At 42.4% G+C, this 22,884-nt stretch overlaps 1 protein-coding gene across 3 annotated transcripts in view; it reads left to right on the forward strand.

Annotated features, from left to right (window-relative positions):
• Nucleotides 1-676: 676 nt before the first annotated feature.
• Nucleotides 677-22,884, forward strand: part of srcap (Snf2-related CREBBP activator protein) — a 37,456-nt gene continuing 15,248 nt past the window's right edge. Inside the window, exons 1-23 of one of the 3 annotated variants that reach the window (XM_084342697.1) lie at nt 677-890; nt 2,438-2,514; nt 2,903-6,048; nt 6,931-6,972; nt 7,294-7,557; nt 10,171-10,356; nt 10,493-10,633; nt 10,899-11,091; nt 11,864-12,033; nt 12,392-12,485; nt 12,673-12,762; nt 14,197-14,370; nt 14,528-14,757; nt 14,974-15,151; nt 15,306-15,442; nt 16,250-16,419; nt 19,380-19,709; nt 19,825-20,011; nt 20,130-20,299; nt 20,935-21,086; nt 21,186-21,401; nt 21,511-21,675; nt 22,488-22,640. In XM_084342697.1, coding sequence (XP_084198823.1) covers nt 3,142-6,048; nt 6,931-6,972; nt 7,294-7,557; nt 10,171-10,356; nt 10,493-10,633; nt 10,899-11,091; nt 11,864-12,033; nt 12,392-12,485; nt 12,673-12,762; nt 14,197-14,370; nt 14,528-14,757; nt 14,974-15,151; nt 15,306-15,442; nt 16,250-16,419; nt 19,380-19,709; nt 19,825-20,011; nt 20,130-20,299; nt 20,935-21,086; nt 21,186-21,401; nt 21,511-21,675; nt 22,488-22,640 — 6,349 coding nt within the window. In that variant the 5' untranslated portion in view covers nt 677-890; nt 2,438-2,514; nt 2,903-3,141. Of the gene's footprint in view, nt 891-1,916; nt 2,064-2,437; nt 2,515-2,902; nt 6,049-6,930; nt 6,973-7,293; nt 7,558-10,170; nt 10,357-10,492; nt 10,634-10,898; nt 11,092-11,863; nt 12,034-12,391; nt 12,486-12,672; nt 12,763-14,196; nt 14,371-14,527; nt 14,758-14,973; nt 15,152-15,305; nt 15,443-16,249; nt 16,420-19,379; nt 19,710-19,824; nt 20,012-20,129; nt 20,300-20,934; nt 21,087-21,185; nt 21,402-21,510; nt 21,676-22,487; nt 22,641-22,884 lie in introns of those variants that run through there. The other 2 variants (XM_084342698.1, XM_084342699.1) reach the window with 2 other exon arrangements.

Here is a 22,884-nt window from a genome sequence, read left to right on the forward strand (position 1 = left end):
TTACATTTCAGAAGCTGTTACCAGTGAATTTTTGGCCATTTTGATAAAATGGATCGACTAATTGTTTCAACTTTATTAAATAGGACATTTTATACTTATTATCCTAAAACGCCTCCTCACATAAAAATAACAAGTTATCACTGACATTAGAACTTCTATCTATTAAATAAATTACATTTTGAAGCACCTGTCATAATGATAATCCTGCATTTAAAGGGAATGAGCAGGAAAGTACTCCACATACTTTCTCAAGGCTTTATAATACTAATAATGAGGCAGTCTTAAATATCACCATGCCTTAAATGTGATGGCCCTTTGGTCATACATTTATTCAAGAAATATATAAATAAATAAAGTAAGTCTGTCATAGCTCTTAGTCTCATCATTCAATTTTTACTCTATTCAAGCAAAGATACACTAAACTATTGTTATATCTAAACATCTGCTAATGAAAAATATTTATTATAATCTTATTGCTGTGAACCATTGTGAATAATATTCAAATAGCGCTTTGTAAAAACGTGCGGTTAAGATGAAAATAATCCGATTCAATTGCAAAATCTCATCAAGCGAACTACAGAAATATAAAAATTTAAAGTGGCGCGCTTGACGACATCTCGCGAGATCTCCGTGTGTTCTGTACTTTGTCAGCAGCAGCGGTCCTCCACCATTTCGCTGCGTAAAGTCTCCTCCCCGCGACCGCTACATTCTGCGCCGAAACCCAGTCTCTCCCGGTCCGTATTTTAACTTCTTCCCACAGACCTAGTGGTACCTCGTTGGGTACCGGGAGGCAGTTTGGATTACTGGCATTACGGATTGAGTGCGATTTTTCGCGGATGACGACTCCTTCAACGACAATTTAGTAAAAGAAAATTGGTCGGAAATTTCAGGTAGGTGGGAACTTAAGATGGCGGCCTTGAGAGGGAGGGGGGCAAGGAGGAAGTAATGGGGGAATTGAGGGGGGGTTCGGACTAACGAAAGGACACAATCAGACTGCATTTTACTTGGTTGTATTTTGGAACGAACAACGTTGAAATTTGTTGACACTAGGTTGGAGCAAGACAGGACACCGAAACAAAAACTCACAACGCCGAACAAATTCCTATTTTAACTGCGCCTAACGAATTATTTAAGCAATGAACCATCATTTCCTTGCCGTCGCTTCTAAAGAGCCAGCCGTGGACCAGTGTGGGTCCCCCTAAATCCCCCGTATAATCATTGCAAAATTTATATGGAACTTTCTAACATTTGTTTTTTGTTCTTTTGTATAATTGGGCTGAAAGTAATCGGTGCTGGTGCTCGAAACCGAAAAATATAAACTCATTTATTTTCGTAGAATCAGATTTGACCCCACGCAATGACGTCACGAGTGATTGTCCCCCTCTGTAGTGCATGCAGAAGCGGGTTTTAATGCGACTTTTCAGATGTTTTTGTCTCATTGCGAAGTAACTTATCAAATGTGTTGGGCATAAACGGGCTTCTTTGAAGCTGGATCATTACATAACTGCGGGTGGGATGGGGCGCCTGCGCATCAAATGAACGCACCCTACTAACTCTTGTACCTTGCTAGTTAGCAGGCTTTCCTTAAGTGCCACCCAAGCAGTGTTTTTGTAAAAAGCTAACGTTAGCTAGCTCGCCACACTAGCCAAACCGGCAGCGTTAGGCGTAAACGTTCGCCGTTGAATTGTGCGGATTTTATGAATAACACGGTTCCGAGCTTTTGGCACCATTGCCACACTCGGATAGGAATGAAAAGTCGATTCATATTTCATCTTCCCATCCTCCTGCACGCAGCCAAACGCACACACAACTACTGAATAAAGGTGTTATTTCTCAAGGTAGACGGATCCCTTAAGTTCACGTGTTTGCGAGTAGCCACAAATAATTAGATTTACATTTACGAGAGAATAAAATGAATGACTGGAGGCCCGCGCGCTTGGTCACCGGCTTTTAGCTCGAGAGCGCGTGCTGCAGAATTCCTAACATCTTCCTGTGGGCGACTGCAGCAAATGCAACTTGGTGCTAGCTAACGGAGCTGCTCGCTTACTGCTGCTTCACCGAGTGTGTGTGTTTTTTTTTATTACTGCTGCAGCACATACCCCACTAAAAACACTGCCGAATATACCAACTGTAGTCCTAGCTGTAGTTTGCTAGCCTAGCTATCTCAGTGTTGCTGCTGCTGCTGCTGCTCTCGTGACGTGACATGATATCATCGTCCCACACATTGTGATATTTTTGTTTACTAATATCATATCTAATTACATTTGTCCTAGCCGGAGCTTCTTCTTTTAAGACACAACTCGCTAGTGTCCGCACACGTTTGTGCACTTTGCCCAAGCACACATGAGAGTGTTTGATTGTGAAGTCCACGGACATGCAGTTGGTCGTTTGATTCCACCGGTAAAGTTAACATCCGTTTCTATTCTGGCTCCCTCAGAATATGTGGAGGGGACCCTAATTTCAGCATCCTGGAAGTAGAAAGCACAGAAGATCTGTGTCTCACACCACAGACAGGTGAGAAGTTGTTGTTTTGCACACACATCCTGTCAATACCGCATGTAACCTCATGTTCAACATTTGATGATGGCTTGCTTATGGAATTTCTTTTGATTTAATAATTTAGCAAAAAAATCTTGATTGTTTCGTCAGAGAATTAGATGTGCTTTGTGTCCGTTTGCCTTTTCTAAGAGTGAGTCGGGTGGCTAGTAGGCGGTGAGGAGAATAAACTGTCTTGTACTTGAATTAAAAAAAAAAAAACCTCACAGAAACAGTACAGTGTCTGTGAACATTTATCTCCAAAAGATTTGTGCTGAGTTTTTTTAGTGTTCTGTTCATTTTTAGCCTCTCAATAAATTACCCACTCTGTCCAGACGCTTTTTTAAACAACCTGTATCACCCACAGGTGCAGTGTGTAGCCGGGGCAGCACAGAGGAAGGAAACTCTGGGGAGGAGGCGGTGCGGCAGCGTGCCCCTCCGGCTGTGGATGTGCTGGGTGGCAACCCCCAGGCTGCACAGAATGTGGCTGGGGAGTCACCTCAGCATGCCCCGCAGCCGGTCGCAGCTGCCCCCCGCCCAGTCCCTCCGTTCACCAATCCGTCCACTGTGCCATTGCCGGAGAGCAACGACTCAGCAGTCCCAGGCATGGAGAACGCCCCTCCAACCAACTTGCCTGAGACTCTCCCCATCAGCAGCGACTCCAAGGACAACATCTCACAAGAAGTCCCCGCTGAGGAGAGTGTTGTCGGAGTTTCGAGATCCTTGCCAACATCCCTCAACGAGGACTGTAGTTCCTCTGCTGAGATGCAAAGGCTTCCAGCCCCCCTATGTCCTCCTCTCACCCCAGATACACAGATTGAGAGCACAGTGCAAGAGTTGCAATACGGGTCACAAACTGATAAAAAGAAAAGCCACTCAAATAGTCAGACAAACCAGATTCAGCCACTTAGAGAAGGTGCTGGACTTGTGGTTATTACAGGGACGACAGAGAAACAGTCCGTCACATTGGAATATAAACCAGAGACTGGAACACACGTGGAACTTGGTGGAAAAGAGCACACAGGCGGAAATATTCTCCCCCAATCTCAAATCTGTTTCACAGCCTCATCTCCATCTGTCCCACAATCAAGTGTTGGTTTCAAAACCCAAGATTCCACAAAGCATGGGGCTATGGAGCAGCCTGACAGGGACCCACTTGTCCACACAAATCAAGGCCATATACCTCGGCCAGGTGCTGCAGAACAGACAGGTGGTCACCAGGACTCAAAATCGTCTCTGCACCTTTTACCGTCATCTGACAACAGCGAGATTAAACAAACTGACATGTCAAATACACAACATAATATCATCAAAGAGTTCTCAAATGATGCCAGAGAATTACAAAATGCGAATTCTCTGGAATCAGTTGAGATGTCTGAGCATGTTAAAGAGCTTGTTGACACTCGTCACAAAGAAACACAACCTCCTTCAGCTGAAATACTTGAGACCCCAAAGGCAGGCGAATCGCTTCCTGGATTATACTCATCTCCTGGAACAGGAGCCTCGGGGTCCTGCAGCGCAGCTGGCAGAGAAGACGGCAACATTCAGAGGAGCTGCAATCCCCTTGAAGGAGAGCAGGTGGAGAGTAGCGCGAGGGAAGAACAAACTGACACGGCCACTTCGTCATCTGACATCACGGTGCGGTCAGAGTGCTCTTCCACACAGGAGAGTTCCTCAAAACTTTCTGCAGCACCCCCTCTGTTTGATGCAGGCCTAGTTGTCTCACTGCAGGCGGAACAGGTTGTTGAAGCAGAAACCTCTCATCCCTCTGACCAAGTCCTCACATCAGAGACACCCCTGACTGCTGAGCTTGTGCATTCAGCCAGTACTCAGGAGATTGTGGTTGTCAGAGAGGAGGCTCATATCAGTGGAGACTGGTCCAACATGCACCTGAATCAGAGTTACCTCCTACAACGAGAAGACGGCAGCGTCTGTGAAGCTGCCATTGTTAACGAATTGAGTTCTGAACTCTCTACTGGGGAACCAAAGCTGTATGAAGAAAGTGTTCAGGCGGATATTGAGTTACACTCACAACCTGTGGAAGTGTATGAGTTCTGCAGCCTGGTTGAGGAGGTTGCTGAGGAAACGGTGTGTGCCAGCAGTAGTGCACAGATGCCTCACTCTCCAGGATACGAGGTAAACTTGTTCAACGCGTTACTAGAAAACTCTGAAGAGTTCACTGTCAAAGAGGACCTAGAATCGCATCTTGAAACGTCTATTCACACAATTAATGAAGGTGACACTGTCATTATTTCCCAGCAGACCTTGCCTTCATCACTTGATGTACATCAGGCTTGCTCTAACAGTAATTCCCATAATTTGTCCATACAAAACACAAGAGTAGCTGCGGTCGGGCAACATTTGGTTTTAGATGCTAACCAAGCTGTTGAAGTGGCGAACTCAAGTGAGGTTTGTTTAGTTGAAGTAGCTGCAGTCACATCTGACTCATTCACTGTTCAGCAGACAGACACAAGTCTACAAATTGTGACACCTTGCTCACAGGTCGACGCAGCGGTCCAAAACCAAACAGAGGTGAGTAATACCACTGTAGTTATAACAGCTCCCCCAAAACAGGAAGCAGAAGCAACAGCTGGTGCGTTATCGCTCATATCCCCAGTGGTTACCAGTGAGGACGTAGGGATGGAATCATCTGTAGCTGTTTCAGTACACGTTTCTCGTGTAGAAAATCAGACCCCAGGAGTCACTCTTGTAAGCACCACAAAGCCAGCTTTGACAGAGACTCCATCACAAAGTATTCAGAATGTTGCCGTGCCCACACAAACCAAACTAGGGGCTTTCTGCACCACTCACCCCTCTAGTATTATAAATCCAAAGCTGCTCCTTCTCAGACCAGGAGAAACTCCTCTCCTGAAACACCCACCCTCCCTTTTGGCGCAGGTGTCCAAGCAACAGAATGCGGCCGCCAAGCTGGCCAATGCCCACAGCTCTTGGTCTGGCACAGTGTCTGAGGAGTGCCTTCCCCAAACTGTCTCAGCAGCAGACTCTTTATGTGCGCCTGTGGCTCGTGGCAGCCAGAAAGATCAGACGCAGTACTCTGTCAATAAAACTTCCGTGACAGCAGCTCCGCCTGTCAAGGTTCAGCCGCCTGCGATGAGTGGTAACATCTCAATTCAACTTGACCAGAGTGCATCTTTCACCTCCACAACTTCAGCCAGCAAATCTGACAAAGAGGCCTTAACCGTTAGTGAAGTAGATAAAGCAGATCCTGCGTCCCACGACGTCGTCACCCCACCTACTACGCCTAACACCCTTTACATGCTTGCAACATCAGTGGAAAGGGAATCTACCAGTCCTAACGACCCCGTCAGCCAACCTGACTCCCTCTATGCGGAGGAGGAGAGTGAGGACATGGAGCAGGACGACCCGACAGGAGACACGGAGGCTCAGGAGGCCACTTCAGGACAGGTTAGCAGTCCAGAGGAAGGCAGCGATGAGGATCCTGACGGAGACAAAACAGAGGGCGAAATGACCACCTCCAGCTCACAACACAAGGTATTTTCATTAAGATATCCGTTTATTCTTTTATCAAAATTTCCAAAAGTGGCCGAGAAGGGTAGACAGTTTTGGCAGGAGAATGGTTGATGCGATTTGAAATGAGTTTCTGCGCGTCATCAGAAGGAAGACTAAACAATATGACACACTGAAGCATACTTACGGCTCTGTCCTTGAATGCCTGTTGATAAATGTAAAATTTCTTTTGGGCATCTTGTTGGCCGTTTCAGACAAAACTGCTCTTTTAAACATATAATCTGGCAATTATCAGGGCGGATACTCAGCGTTTTTATGATTATTGGTATCTGTGTTTTGTGTGTCTGCTGCTGATAAAGTAAATACAATTTAAAAATGCAGTACTTGGCATCTGATGCAATATACTTTCTCTGTTAGTGATCATGACTCTGTGTCCACAGCACTGTCTCATGTCACAAGTAATAGCCGATCCGCACTGAATAATCTGAATTTTCTTGCTCAAGTTATCAAATAAATGAAGTGGAGTGAAAGTATTAAGTAGCAGAAAATGGAAACACTTGAAGCACCTCTAAATTGTACATAATTGTAAATTGGTTACATTCCATCACTGGTTATTTGCGTCTATATGTATATCGGTTCCAGTTATCTGTCTCCTGGATTACTAATAATCAGTGTCGGCCCTGAAAAACCATGTCGGTTGACCTCTGATATTTCCACCATTACTGTCATTATGCTACTATGATTCATCTCAGTTATGCTGGCATGTTTACTCGATCTAAATATGGCATAAGTTTACCCATCCTCCTGCATGTAATCCATGTTGATGTCACTCATGTGAACAGTGTTATTATTTAGTGATTTATTTATTTTAAGTTGGCCGCATGCTAAGCCATGTGTGTTTTCCAGCATGGACAGAGCAGGACAGACAGAAAGGCACTTTTCCTGAAGGTAAGTGCTGGTTGTCAGACACGCAGACAGGTTCCTTTTCAACAGTTTATTCACAAGCACTTACTAGCGTGGCACTGTCACTATTGGGAGCATTTTGACTTAAGAAGGCATTCCTCTGACTTGGGCTATTTCATGATTATAATTCTGCATGAGATGAAAGCTGATGGTCAGTTTAAAAGTCTGGAGCATGTCTGGATTTGCTTCTAATAAAAATGCTTGCTCTAATTTATGCATGTGGCTTTAATCTTACCGAATCTTACTACTTTCACCTCGTTAAGTTAATTTTTAAATAATTTCTACATCTTTTCCCTTGGCCTTTAGGTACGCCAGTGGATAGCAGACAGGGTCACCTCGAATTCATCTCCTGTCTCACCCTCCACCTCGTCCTACCCTGGGCCCTCACCCAGCAGTGATTGGTCCACTCCACGGCGGGAGAGGTCCTCACCTCTCCGGGGTCCTCATGGGAAGTTTGTTTCTCCTACGTCTGTCTGTGGCTATAGTTCCTCCTCTTCCCCACCTGATCAGTCGACCCCTCAGCGTTCCCGTGGAGAGCGTCACACAGACATGGCAGAGCTGGCAAAACATGTGAGTGAGCTTAACCATACAGTATATAAAACATTGTATATCCTTTTTTTACTTAGGCAGTAAAGAAAAAGCAAGATAGCTGCTTGAGCTTAGACAAACTATGTTTTGCGATTCAGAAAGTCACAATAAGACATTTTTAATATTCCACAGGTGGTTTGAGGGGCCACAAAAGGCTTCCAGTGTGTGACTGGCAGTTGAAAGCTGAACTGTGTGTATATGACACATGTCAAGCTCCCTCTGTGCCTTTCTGCCTTTCACTACATTCTTCAAAAATGTCTGTTCAGAGACTGTTTGCCTCGTGCCTGATGCCTAGAATTTGCCACTCTAGGAGTCCAGAATTTTAATCGTCCCAACAAATTACTTTGAACCTGAAAAAATTCATGGTTTGCAAATTTTCTGGAGCAGAGCAGAGAGTTAGTATAATGACAAGACACTTGAATGTGATAGTAGCTCCCCTCAAATCTAATCCTCATTAGGGTAAGATGTGACTTTAATGTTAACATCAAATATCACTTAATCTTTACTTTGTGTCTGTTTTTGAATAATTCAAGAGTCAGCGTGTGATAGCAGGAAAGAAGAATGCAAAAAATGATGGGGAGACCCTCAACTCCCAACCTGCAGTTTTGAAGGTTCCTCCCTAATTTAAGGGCACAACACACTTGGCCCAGTTGCTCTGTACTGTGCCGGAGCACAATTGTCCCTCCTTTACAGTCCCCCGCTAGCATGCACTCACATTGCTCCGGCTGCAACTGGGCTTGAGCACGGTTACCTCTTGTACATATGTCATCGAGTCGTAGCATGGTCGCAATCGATTTCTTGATTATGCGGTGATTATGATTATGCGGTGTGATACGCATGAATATACTTCATGTCCATAATTTTTACTGTGCTCAAGGTACACTCACCGTACACTTTCATGGCCCTGGCCCTTGAGCAGAGTGAAAATTCTTATTTTTGGTACTGATTGCCTAGTGTGAGTGCGACCAATGTGTCGGATTTAGTGGCATCTATTCGTGAGGTTTCAGATTGCAACCATTACAATAGCCCTCGCCTCACCCTTACCTATGGTGGCCACTAAAAACGTGAATGGCCGCCTTTAGAGACGGGGCATGGTTTGTACGTTCTGGCCTCTGTGGAGGAAGACCTGCTTCCTCTGTAGATATAAAAGGCTCATTCTAAAGTAACAGAAACACAGTGATTCCCAGTTTCATTATACACGACTGAAAACATGTTTATGAATATTATTTTGCATTTTGATTTTCATACCTTGAGAGGTAATCTCGTCACGTCACTGGCCAATAAGCATCAAGCATGCTAGTTGTGCCAAGATCTAACACTGCTGTTAATTGGCCCAGAGATGGGGCTCACCGCACTGTGGTAAATTTGTTTAGATTTTTTTTATATCATGAAATTGCTTTCCGTCTGTAAAAATAGCTGAAAATGAAATAAAATAACTTTACCGTGATGTAATCTTTTGTTAAAACGTACTTCTTAAAATAGGGTTTTGAAAAGAGGTATTGTTCAGGATCTGTACTGAAGTCAAGATATTGGTACCATTAACAGGGTGTATAGGGCTGGGTATTGTTTAAAAACATCCCAAACATAACAACACCCAGCCCTACACCTTGGACCTTTTTAACCCCTGAAAATCTTTGACTCTGATGTTGTCTTACAGAAGGGGTGGGGATCCTTGGGAATCTTATGATTTGATTTGTCTTTTTTTTAAATTCAAGAACTATTCTTGGTACAATAAATGGGAAGGGGGGCTATTCTTTAAGGCTCTTACTCCAGTTCACTCAGTGCCAAATTACTTGCATGTCTTTATCTTCTGTCCAACATGTAACACAGCAGCCAGTTAAGCTTAGTTTTCTTTAGGAAAAAGATGAAATGAAAGTGTAACTTACTGACTATCGTTAAATGCGTTCTGTAAAAACACAGCACAAAGCGCTCTTGTGTATTTTTATTAACGTTATATCTCGAGTAGTGGGAACAGCTTCTCTGCTGCAGCATTATCTAAAAGGCTGCACAGACTTCTGAAATGAATTTTTTTGCTTCAACAGACCAGAGTTGGCAAGTTCTGTACCGTGTTGCAGTGTGAGTTTTTCAGCCGGCTTGTTAGTGTTGGAGTTTGGTGCTCCACTCTGCTAACGTTATTCTCTGGGTGATAACAGTACAAAGTATTCCCAGAATACTTCTCTGTCGCCTTTCAAAGTCAATTATTAAGTGATTTAATCCAAAATGTACCCAAATGCTCTCCTTATTTGAAGACAAACTTACAAGAGAACTCTAGCGTGTTCGGTATGCCATCTGTGTGAAGCAGTTTGCCCCCACGGTTAAGTTTTGCCTTTCAACCTGCCTGTCAATATCAGAATCAGAATCGGCTTTAGTGCCTAAGAGGTTTTCACATACAAGCTATTTGCCTTGGTATATTTGTACTAGGGCTGGGCAAGATATTGATATTATATAGTTATCGGGATACAAGACTTTATCGTCTTACAGTTTGGATGTCGTTACACCGCAATCTACAGTATGTTGTCTTTTCCTGGTTTTACAGTAAAGTGATGTAATTTTCTGGCAGGATTTACTGAGTGGTTTGATCATTGTGTCCTGTAGGAAGCAGACATCGAGCATCGGACCCAGTCACTGAAGCGAGAGGGCTTCTGGTCAATGAAGCGTCTCACCCGCCTGACAGAACCGCCACGACCAAAAGTTCACTGGGACTACTTGTGTGAGGAGATGCAGTGGCTCTCTGCAGACTTCGCACAGGAGAGGCGGTGGAAGAGAGGAGTGGCTAGAAAGGTAGATACGTTTTATTATCAAGAGTGTTTTTGTGTTAACCTCACTGTTATTCTAGCTTGTTTGAAAGATGAGGTATTTCTATTCTCATGATGTATGCTGCATATGTTCTAGCTGGGTTCTGCTGATGTGTTATTAGGTGGTACGAATGGTGATGCGACACCACGAGGAGCTGAGACAGAAAGAAGAAAAAGCCAAGAGAGACGAGCACGCTAAAATCAGAAGAGTTGCCTCTTCTATCGCAAAGGAAGTCCGGGCTTTCTGGACCAGTGTTGAGAAGGTACAGACGATTCACAGAAACCAAACAAACAAAACATTCTGCTTCTGTGTTCAGCTGTGGAATTTCAAAGGATCCTGGCCTGTTTGTTTTTGTGGTAGAAATAAAATGCACTTTACTTTTTAGACAATAAATACTGACGTGGAAGTGGAACTATTAACGGTTATGACGTATAAAGTAAACTGTTTAGGTTTTGTTGTAGCCTCTGTTAAAATTCAGCCAGTCTGAAGTGTTAAAAGTGGTGGTGTCTTATCTTTTGTCCATACAGGTGGTGCAGTACAAGCAGCAGTCTAGGCTGGAGGAAAAGAGGAAAAAGGCGTTGGACCTTCAGTTGGATTTTATTGTTGGTCAGACAGAGAAATACTCAGACCTTCTCAGCAAGTCACTTGCACCCACCAGACCTGCTGAAACCGTCCCTGTGACTCCCCAAAAAACTCCTCCACCTCCTGTTGATGAGGAGGGTGAGTTTATCTTTTTTTCTTTTAATAAAACTGGCACCTTCTTCTGTAAATGGAGCTTACTGTCTCCATGTGATCGTGTACTCTCCGAGCTGAATCATTGGTTCAGAAAGGGACGTTGTCATAGCTACACACCAATGACTGAATCTTTAGAGCATTTAACACGGAGGTAAAATGTTTCATGGAAACAAAAACCTGTCAAGGTTATTACATCTTTTCAGAGAATCAACTATGTTCTCACATTTATGTGCAAATCAAACCCGATAACCTAAGCTCAGTGACATCTTGTCTTGACGAAGATGATATTACATCTGAGCTGCTTGGCAACCGTCAGACTTGAGACTTGTCAAACCTGTCAGACTTGTCTGCTGCCCATGTTATTGACAGCATGGAGGTGAATGGTGACTGTAGTTTATGCGTCTGCTCAGTCAGACGACTTGGCAGTGGTTCATTTCTGTGGGTCGTAGTCCAGGTTCACTTTCATTTTATAATGTGGCAACGCTTTGTGGTACTAAAGTACAATGACAAGGTGCTAGTTATCAAGGACCTCTGTCACTGGAGCCCAAACTCAAATATTATGTGTTTAACCCAATGAGGTCATAGGGACTGAAGCATTTCTTGGCTTTGAAGAAAATAAGTTTAGCCTTTGTGTGCTACCTCATTAACCCAATCGATACACTGTGTATCTATTTGAGATTCGAGAAGTCTTTTTCTGTTTGTTCGTAGTCAGGAAGCCAGTCTTTAAGTACACGACTCTTCTATTTCCATTCTGCAGACAGAGACTTTGAGCCTCCCTGTGAGGAGGAAGATGATGAGGAGACCATAGAGGTGGAGGAGCAGCAGGAGGGCAATGACGCTGAGAGCCATAGGAGGGAGATTGAACTGCTGAAGGAGGAGGGCGACCTGCCTCTGGACCAATTACTCAGCACCCTCAAACTGCCACAGGTACCTCAACAAACCCAATGGGAATGTTGTCTGAATGTAGAAGAGCGCTGAAGAAAAGTTGATATTTAAGTCTCATTCCCAACTCGTCATGACGCTTTGTTGGGAAACCCAGGGCATCACTGTTTGATGAGTTGGGAATGACAATTACAAATAGCACCTTTCAGTTAGTGTTTTTACAAGCTCTACTAATAAGATGGATTAAACTTGGACAGATCAGACAGTGAGAAACCTCTGGCTACTTTTAAATTTGATTATTAAAATAATTACTGAGTGCCTGATACAGATGTTGTACAGATGTTTTGGATACAGACCAAATATTTTGCATCTCATTTAATCACTGAATCATTGGATTACACAGGAGTTAGGCTCAGATGAAGAATGCTCTGATGAAACCTCCTCATCAGTGGAGGAGGAAGAGGAAGATGGCGAATTCACTGCCAATGAAGAGGACGGTAAGCTCGCTCTCAATAAGATGTGAAACAAAAACATACATCTGTTCAATACTTGTACATATCCTGGAAAAAGAGTAAATATATATGTTTTTAAGGACATGAAATTAAGTGTTTCATCACAAACTATCAAGAAAATAAGTCCATAAATGTCTATTAGTAATATTTGTTTTCTCCGTTTAACCTTCAGCTGAGGATGAGGAGGACACCATAGCAGCCCAGGAGAAGGTTGAAGGAAATTTAAATCATGCAGAGGAACTGGATGATTTAGCCAGAGAGGGTAGGTGCTTTTTTTCATATTCGTGTATAAAATGGAAAGTGTAATTATCTGTGTTGAGTAGCCTCTTGTTGTTACTTTGTATGTAGCTGCTTTGAGGGCGTTAAGTGTTTGTTTTTTTCCCCCTTGTTTGAAGAGCGCCTGTTATTACTGATTATTTGTAAAGTCAACAAAAATGTTAACATGAAATAGAAAATCCTGATATTTATTACATGGAGATATTACCTCTGATTATGAATGAATGGCATTTGAGGCAGGAGCTCGCTTGACCTTGTGTTAGTACTGAAATTGTTTTCATTATCCAACTTTAAATTTCTGCCGTGAGCTTCAGTAACGTAACGATGGCCAAAGAGCTTAAAAATGTTACCACACCCTTAAATGGCATATTTAAAAAAGAAAAGCAACAGAGGGGTGAGGGACCACTGCTCAGTTAGTGCTCAGGACAGCAATGTAGAGCTGGTAGTCGGCGCTAACCTGCTATGAGAGGCCGGAGTGGACGGAGAGTCTGGTGGCGCTTTGACACATTTACGCCCCTTCTGATAGAGTTACTGCGTGGGTACCTGTGTCGTACCTGAGCTAAAAGCTTTCTACAAAAGCCTCTCAAATGTGTTTGTGTCTGTGTGTCGCCACATTACGATTCATAGGTCCTAAATATCTTGTTAAGCTCTGAACATTAACAGAATGTGTTCCTCTGCAGTGAATTCAACACACAAGCCCACTGATAACTGGTCTGTGTTCAATGCTGTTTTTCTGCTGGTGCTTATCAGACTTGCTAATGCTAATGCTACCAGCAGATATGTGTGAGAGGCACAATCCTACTTTAGCTCTGTTTGGCCCAGCAGCAGCAGCTTATTTTCAGAATTGTCACCTTTTTTTTTATATCCCTCTGGAGTCTGCAGAATGTTTCAGGGTTTAGTCGAGCCATTTAACAGAACAAAAGTCTGTTTTCTGTTTTCACAAACACCAGATATCAACTGTACCACTAAAGATCTTTGGGTTCTAGATAGATTTTTTTCTTTTCTTTTTTTTTGTCAAACTTTAATAAAGACTTACTTTTGAATAAAAGTAAAATTAGGCAGTATTTGAACCTCCTCCAAAACTGGAATAAAGCCCTTTTGCCAACCGTTTTGGTTTTGGTTGAATCACTGAAAACATTATATAGCTCTGCTGTTAATAGAGTCAGTATTTTTAGATTTTTTGAAGAAGAAATGCAACAATTAGTCAAGTAATTGATTAATTATTAAGCATTACGTGAACTGCCAACTATTTTGATAATCATCACATTGAAATTGTTGTTTTGAGTCATTTTTATAAAATACATTATGTCCGAAGTCTCTGATTTCAGCTCCTCAAATGTGAATATTTTTTTAAGCAGTGGCCTGTTTAAAAACAGGAGCAGTCAACATCTTCCCTGACAAATCTCTGTTCTCCTTGTAGGCGATATGAGTGTTGAGGAGCTGCTGGAGAAGTACAAAGGAGCGTATGCCTCTGACTTTGAGGTTCCTTCTGCATCTGGCTCCAAAGCGAGCTCTGATTCGGAGGTGTCTGGGGATGAGGAGGAGGAGACTGAAGAAGATGAGAGCGATGCAGAAAGCAACACTTCCTCCTCAGGTATTAAGCAGCTCTCACAGGGAATCAAAATAATCTCATGTAAATTGTTTATCTTCACCCACTCTTCAACTTTTCAGAAGGGGAATACTTCCCTTTCTGTGCTTTTTAAAGACTCATTACATGATTTTTTTTCTTAAATTTCTTTCTCTTTTCTCAGATTCACCAGGAGACAGTGCAGAAGATGACGACAGTGAGAAAGAGGAAGAGGGGAGCGAGGAGGAAGAGGAAGGCGATGATGACTGTGGAAATGAGGGGATGGAGCTCTTGCTGAAGGAGGGAGACAACAGCCCACCTTCATCTAGCTCAAGGCCAAAGAAAGAGATCAGCCATATCGCTGCCACTGCAGAGAGCCTGCAGCCTAAAGGCTACACGTTGGCTACAACAAAGGTCAGTCTTGTATATTTAGAAGAATATTTTGTTCTTACCTAAAATGTCATCAATTTGGGGAGAACTGATTTAAAGTTTTTTACAGACAGGAGAATTTTACCTCAAATAGTTAAAGAAGTATAGCTAAAATACTTCTTGTGTGTTTTTAAAAGAGCAAAACTCTAGTCCGTAGCAGTTCTGAACCATAACTTTCTCATCTTTTTTCCCCAATCAAAGGTCAAGACCCCCATCCCGTTCCTGCTTCACGGCACATTACGAGAATACCAGCACATTGGCCTCGACTGGCTGGTCACCATGTACGAGAAAAAGCTTAATGGCATTCTGGCTGATGAGATGGGTCTGGGAAAAACCATCCAGACCATCGCTCTGCTCGCTCACCTTGCCTGTGAGAAAGGTAACAAACCTGGTCCGGATGCTTTTAGTACTACTTCTACATACACGTTTAGTTTATTTGGATCGTCTTTTTGGAGTGCTACGTTTATTTGTATATAGTGAACCCAAAGTCTTTCATGTTTAATTGCTGATATTTTGTCTTTTGACCTGTCCAGGTAACTGGGGCCCTCACCTTATCATCGTCCCAACCAGTGTGATGTTGAACTGGGAGATGGAGCTAAAACGCTGGTGTCCTGGCTTTAAAATCCTCACTTACTTTGGAAGCCAAAAGGAGAGAAAGCTAAAGAGACAGGTAAAACCTCATTACATTTAGTAGGGCCGAACCAAACGATTAATTTTATTGTTGATTAATCATCTGTTGATAAGTTTCTTGATTAATTGATTAGCTGCTTGGTCTGTAAAATTTCAGAAAATGGTGAAAAAGTCAATCAGTGTTTCCCAAACCCCAAGATGACATCCTCAAATGTCTTGTTTTGTCCACAACCCAAAGATATTAAGTTTACTGTCACAGAGGAGGAAAGAAACCAGAAAATACTCACATTTAACAAACTGGAATCGGAGAGTTTTTATTTTTTTCTCTTAAGAATTAATCAATCCATCGTTACCCTAGACACAATCACAGCAATTTCTAACCATATGAATGGATGTGCCTCCCTCTATGTTCATACAATATAAAACACAATCGCTGAAGTTTTTAATAGGGAAATCTGATGCAAAATGGTCACAAAGTCTGTTGTATTATCTGATTAATTTATAGCAAATTATTCTTAAATTACTCAAACCAATTACTTGATTAGCAAAATAGTTGGTGATTAAATTAATACTAACTATTCGATTAATAGTTGCAGCGCTTATACTTGGCACAGGTGTGTTTTTTATTCACTTGTATGTTCCCAGCTTTTGAAGTGTTTCCTATGATTGGCAGCATTTCTGATGAGCAGTTGTCGTTTGCCTTCCTTATGTTCCCTAAGTAACTAATGATGACCTTGTTGCAACCCTTTCTTTCCACTTTGCTTTCCGTGATGGTTGTGGTACAGCTGGTTTTCCTAAAATCACAAATTTGAACCATATTGATCGCCTGTTGTTTTTTTTCCCTCAGGGCTGGACGAAGCCTAATGCTTTCCACGTGTGCATCACTTCATACAAGTTGGTGCTGCAGGATCATCAGGCCTTCCGACGCAAGTCTTGGCGGTACCTGATCCTCGATGAGGCACAAAACATCAAGAACTTCAAGTCCCAGCGCTGGCAAAGCCTGCTGAACTTCAACAGGTCAGTAGAGCTGGGTGTTTGGTATTCTCATCTACACATTCTTTGGGTTTAGATGAGTCATTAATGCGGTATCCCTGATCTCCAAAATTAAGGAGTACCACAATTGAACACTATTGTTACCGCTGGAACATTTGTGGATCTACAAACTTGTGCACATCTGCTCTTTGAACACTATGCATACACACCCAGTTGGGCCAGCCAGGAATTATCAGTCACTCTCTCGTGTCCAAGGGTTGTTACTAAAGGCTCCAACGTGCTTCAGCACATCAGCACACCCTTGCTTCTCAAGACGTGCATGAGCTGTCCCAAACCATTGCAGCATCCATACAACCCTGATTCCAAGAAAATTGGGATTGTACTTAATATTCTTTGTCCCTTCACTTTACATGGGAGGGTTGCAGAGGTGGCAAAAGTCCACACATTCTTTCACACAAATTTCTTACAATACAAACGGTCTCTTAGCAGGTTTAATATACATGGTTTTAAAAGATACTGTCAGTTAAAGATTCAGATATTAAGTTGCTTTAAATGCACAAGCACAGCGTGATTTGTTTAAGGTTGAGATACGTTTTTCAAATTTTACTCCTATCCTCAGGTGGTAGTGCGAATTGGCCGATAATCTTATGATTGGTGGATTGATCTCTGCCTGTCCTTGGGAAAAGCACTGAACCTCAAATTGCTGTTGGGGAAAACTATTTGTCGCTTTGGACAAAAGCATCAGCCAGATTAATTTAATGTAAAGTCTAAAGGTCAGTTCAATGGACATCAGAAACATTTTAGAAGATAGTTTGTATCACACTGACAGAGATCTCAGCAGGACACCTTTCACTTATGTTTTCATAACGGACTGGTTGGAATCATCCAAAATGGTTTAAAGAAGAGTGCTTTGGGGGAAAATGGACTCAGAAAATACATGAATAGTTGCGTCAAAGCACTGTCCTGCCATTATGTATTTCTCTCTGTATGACACAATAACCCGGTAGACTCGGATGATCATGTCTCCGTTCTTTTTTTGTAGGCTGAAAATCTGAACAGGTGTCATAAGCGAACATTATGTACCAAGTTGTTCTGTACAAACTAGTAATTCTCACTGAAATTTCTTCTATCTCTGTCGTGCTTCCAAGCACAGTCAAGGATGCCTCCCTGTGTCATCTGTGAGCAGTCACTTGTCACAAAAAGTCAGTGTGCATTCAGCCGTAGAAGACGAGCCGTCATTGAGTATTAGCCATGTTTGACTTTGAATGCATCCCCAAAATACACCAGACCTCATATCTGTGTATCCACAGGCCACAGCGGAGTGTGCATGTGAAGGTTTAACTGGCTGGACTTCCAATTTGAAATGTTTTTTTTTTTCTTACCAAAGTGGTTGTAATTAGATTAACTTGGCTGATTGCCTGATCCAGCTGGTGGTAATTTCTCTCAGCTACACTGAGCTTCTGCACATGAGGAGAAGCACACACTGTTTTATTGCGTACAAGCTTTTAGTCATAGATCTTCAGACATACAGGGTGGAGGGAGGATGAGAGTGCAATTTGTGAATCCCAGGAAATATCTGTATCTCATTTAGGGCTGGACAATATATTGGTAACAGATCGTTATCTTAATTTAAGGGGTGTACATCATCTCAGATTTTTCAACACTTATGTCATATCACGGGCTGCATTACAGTAAAGTCATCATGAAGATTGCAATATTGATGTCAAGGTATTTGATTTTGTTGCAAAGTCTTGGCATTAATGAAGTGCTTTTGAGGAGATTTCAAAATATCTAAATATATATTTACACAACAAATATTGCAATACTATTTTAAGGCCATATTGCCAAGCCCTTATTTCAAATGTAAAACTTTCCACTCGAGGATATTGTATTACTATGACATATATGGTTTACAAACATGGAGGCTTGGGGAGATACTTGGGATGTACATAATGTCAGATTAATTTCTGGAGATTTGTTTACACATTAAAGCTGCCGTTATCAATATTTGAATTGATCGCAGTGTTGAATCCACAAGGAATTATCAGCAAACTCTCTTTTATCTGCCTTTTAGCTCACTGTTTTGGTTTCCGGCCTATAACTACTTTTTTGCTTAGGTGTGGAACAATCTGAGCATGTAATGCCACAGTTACTATTACACCGGCCATAATAATTGTGATTCACGATCTTATCCCTGTAATCCTCAAAATATGCTTCATATATGGCACTAAAACATACTGGATTCACTTCATTTTATTTAAACTGTTTGTTTTGTGGGGGATACAGTGGGTAAGCTAACCCTTCAGCCACAGATTTTAGACTGACTAGAAAGATGCAGACTCCCCCTTGTGGCAATGTAAACATTTTAAAAATTCACTAGGAAATCAATATATGTCGACAGCTATTTCAAGTCACTCATGAGATGATACTAATGATTAGCCCGATAATGACAATTCACCACCATCAACTTATCCTGAGTGCTTTTTATCGTGATCTGCGATAAAATCTTGTACCGTCTCATCAATAGTTTTGGTGCAATCCCACCGCTTACATAAGGCCAGTAGCAGGCAGCCACTTTCCAAAAAAAAAAAAAATCCACTGCACAGTGTCAACAACCTGGCTGGTGAACATAGTGAAGCATTTAGCAGCTAAATATCCAGGTAGTTCCTTCAAGAGATGGTAGAGACTTAACATTAGAACAAAAATGAATACTGGACTTCAGAAAGTCACAAACGGGACTCCAACTGAATGTTATTGTTCTCTGCTTCTACTGGATGTGTAGAGAGGCAGATGTTTCCATCATTTAAAGTGATAATATGTCAGTATTATGTTTGCAATAAATCAGTGCAGGTTTAATGAGTCTTAAGCAGCAGCTTGACTGAGATTGCCTCTTAATCTGTGCTCCAATTCTTCTCACATATCATCTATAATCCTAATTAAAAATCTTGTACCTAAATGTCTACACTGTTCTCGCCTGATTCTAGCCACCGGCGCCTGTTGCTGACGGGAACCCCTCTGCAGAACAGCCTGATGGAGCTGTGGTCTCTGATGCACTTCCTCATGCCCCACGTCTTCCAGTCCCACCGAGAGTTTAAAGAATGGTTCTCCAACCCGCTGACGGGAATGATCGAGGGCAGTCAGGAGTACAATGAAGGCCTGGTCAAGAGGCTCCACAAGGTGCTGCGGCCGTTCCTGCTCAGGAGGATCAAGATCGACGTGGAGAAGCAGATGCCCAAGAAATATGAGCATGTGGTGCGCTGTCGCCTCTCCAAGAGACAGCGATTCCTCTACGATGACTTCATGGCACAGGCCTCGTAAGTTACTACACAGCTGTTTACAGTACTGCATTATAGAGAAGTATTTCTGTTATATAGCCTGTATTACTATCTTGTTCTATCCATTCATCATCTTTCTGTTTCTGGTTCACAGGACCCGGGAAACACTGGCTAGTGGTCACTTCATGTCTGTGATTAACATCCTAATGCAGCTCCGCAAAGTGTGCAACCATCCCAACCTGTTTGACCCTCGACCCATCCAGTCTCCCTTCACCACGAAGTCCATTGTTTTCCATACAGCCTCCCTGGTGCAGGACGCCCTGGAGGTCCCTCCTTTGAAGGTTAGCAATAAAGGAAAACTGGAAAAAGCTTTATTTGGGTCAGAACATCACAACTGAAAGAAAAAGAAATCCCAAGTTTTCAAATGAAAGAAAAATGTGTGCGTTTTTGCGTCCTCAGCGCTGCGATCTCTCTATGTTTGACCTTATTGGTTTGGAGAGCCGTGTATCCCGGTACCAGGCAGATGTCTTCCTGCCGCGCCACAAGGTCAGCCGCCAACTAATTCAGGAGATCGTGGACTTCCCTGAACCCCCTCCGAGACCCAAACCAGTCCGCATGAAGGTCAACAGGTACACAGTTCAGCTACTGATACTTTTATAACCAGCCAACAATATTGTATTAGGATCATTTTTGTTTTTTTTCCACTACAATGATGTCATTATATATTTTTAAGAGGTCTACAATAACACACTAAACGCTGTAATCTCAGTTTTCTCAATGCAGTACAGTGCTTTAAAAAGAACAGTATAAAGGGAACTTGAGATGCATAAAAATCAGTGGATATCATTTTTGTAAAGGTTGATTTGTTATTAAGCTTCGTCCTCTGATTGGACAATCTGTCAATAGCGTCGAAGGCAGTGTAAATAAACATCCTGCAACTGGTGAACTAGATTTTTTTTTTTCATCTTCTACCAACCAACCTTTCAATTATATATCACAGTGTCTCTTTAAACAGTGTATGTTTGGGCTCTTGCTTACTCTGAGCAACAATATGTGAACATATCGAAGGGGCTATCAGCCCTGTTCTTCAGTGAGATGGTTTTGCATTTTCTAATATAAATAAGGAGCTTCAATTAAAAAGCTCAATTAGGAGGCAGAGCCAGACATCAGTTATTAGTGAAACCAGATGCTTGATACAGTGTGCATGTAAAATCAGTAAATTAATTTGTGTTTGATGTTTTGTATGGGTCTTTCTCTGTTTTAGGATGTTCCAGCCGCCTCCTAAAGGTGATAATCGTCCGGTCCTACTGATGAACAAACCCACCTGCTCCGTGCCGCCTGCAGCTCAGACCCCCAAACCTCCCGCAGTCACTGAAGTCACCTCAACTCCTGCACCTGCTCCTGTAGTTCAGCAAGGTAAGCGAAAGAGGGAAAATCTACTTGTAAAGAAAAAACTTGAACATGAAGTCTGAAGTTTTTTTTTGCTTATTTCTCCTCATTTTCTCTTTTCTTTAGTGGTGTGTTCAGTGGCGACCACGCCTCCTCCTCGCCAGCCTGTGCATCTAACGGCTCAAACTGCAGTGAGATCCAGCGCTCCAAAGCCAGTGTTGACTGTTCGGCCTCCCACCGCTTCCTGCACAGCCAGCATCCCAGCTCACCCGAGTCCAAACCCAGGCAACATCATGCCCCAAAGGGTTCTGCTCAGTCCAGATATGCAAGCTAGGCTGCCTTGTAAGTGTACACTGATGTCGAGTGAACATCCAAGTGAATGACTGGCTTTGTAGTAAACTGAATGTAATATTGTTTGTAATCATCATCTCCTTTCTATTTCCTTTCTAAGCTGGTGAAGTAGTGAGCATTGCCCAGCTTGCCTCCTTGGCTGGCCGACCTGTGTCCTCATGTCAGGGCAGTAAACCCGTCACCTTCCAGCTGCAGGGCAACAAGCTGACTCTGTCTGGAGCTCAGATCCACCAAGTCCCAGCAGCTCCTGCACGGCCGGTTCAAGGTTAGTGTTAGACAGCCTTGTACTTACTGTGGGTGTGGTGTTTTTCTGTCATTTAAAGAGGCTCTGTGGAACTTCTGTTTTGTGCTGGAAACCGGGTGTTAGTTTAAGTTTGTGGACTCCATTCCTAAACTCATGTTAGCCATGGATGCTCTTCATGAGAAGAGATGGGATCTGATATGAGGCCCTTGAACGTTTACGAAGTTACACCCTTTAGACTGTTGCGGAAAATCCAAGTCCTTCACAAAGAAATCCACAGTCCAGCAACATTAAACAATTTAAACTCATCAACTCAATTTAAACTCATCAACTCGATTTAAATCATCCACAGGCTTGTATAGGAAACCAAGGGAGATGGGAAAGGTCTAATTTAAAAGAGCCACAGAGCACTAAAGTCTGCTGTTGCTGTCTCTATGGTGTTGTCTTTGTTTTGTAAATTTGACCACTTCTAGGTTTCAAAACAATTAAAAATTAACCGAGATTAGCCAAACATAAATACATTACTTTAAAATCAAATAAACTAGTTACTAATTCTCTATACATTTTTCAAGCTGAACTGGGGTATAAAGTTAGTGGTGAGTCCTAAAACTGAAACACGTTTGTCAAAATATTAAACAAACCAATAGGTATAATTTGCCATAATTATGCAGCGCTACATTTTATTTACTGTATTTATTTAATCCTAATCTCGTGAAAAAAGGAATGATTCAAATTCTTGAAAATTTTCGGGTTTTGATGTGTGATGATGTGGTTACTGGAGAATCGGAGGGGAAAAAGTCCCTGATTTTCCTTTCTGACTCACTCTCACGCTGCAGGTAATGTCATGCACCTGGTGTCCAGCGGGGTGCAGCACCACCTCATCAGCCAGCCTGCCCAGGTGGCTGTCCAGAGCGCAGCAAACGCACATCCTGCAAACACCTCGACTGCCCTCCCTGCAAATCGGCTGCCTCACAATGCCGCCGCGCAAGGTTGTTAATCCTTCTTTCTCTTACTTCTTAAATAGACTATTAAAAACAAAGCTCCTTTTTTATCTTAAAGATACATGTTTTTATGCTCCTTAAAATCCGAAAGCTTTATCAAATATCTGAATCAGCCAAATCCTCTTTAAGTTTTGAGAGTCAGGTTAAAGAAAAGGTTACTTTGCCTGAAGACCTCGAAGTATTTTCTGTGTTCGGACAAGACAAGCATTTTCTTTGACATTATCTTCTGATG

Source organism: Pagrus pagrus, assembly GCF_965226575.1.
Source record: "Pagrus pagrus genome assembly, chromosome: 21".
NCBI classification, from domain to species: domain Eukaryota; kingdom Metazoa; phylum Chordata; class Actinopteri; order Spariformes; family Sparidae; genus Pagrus; species Pagrus pagrus.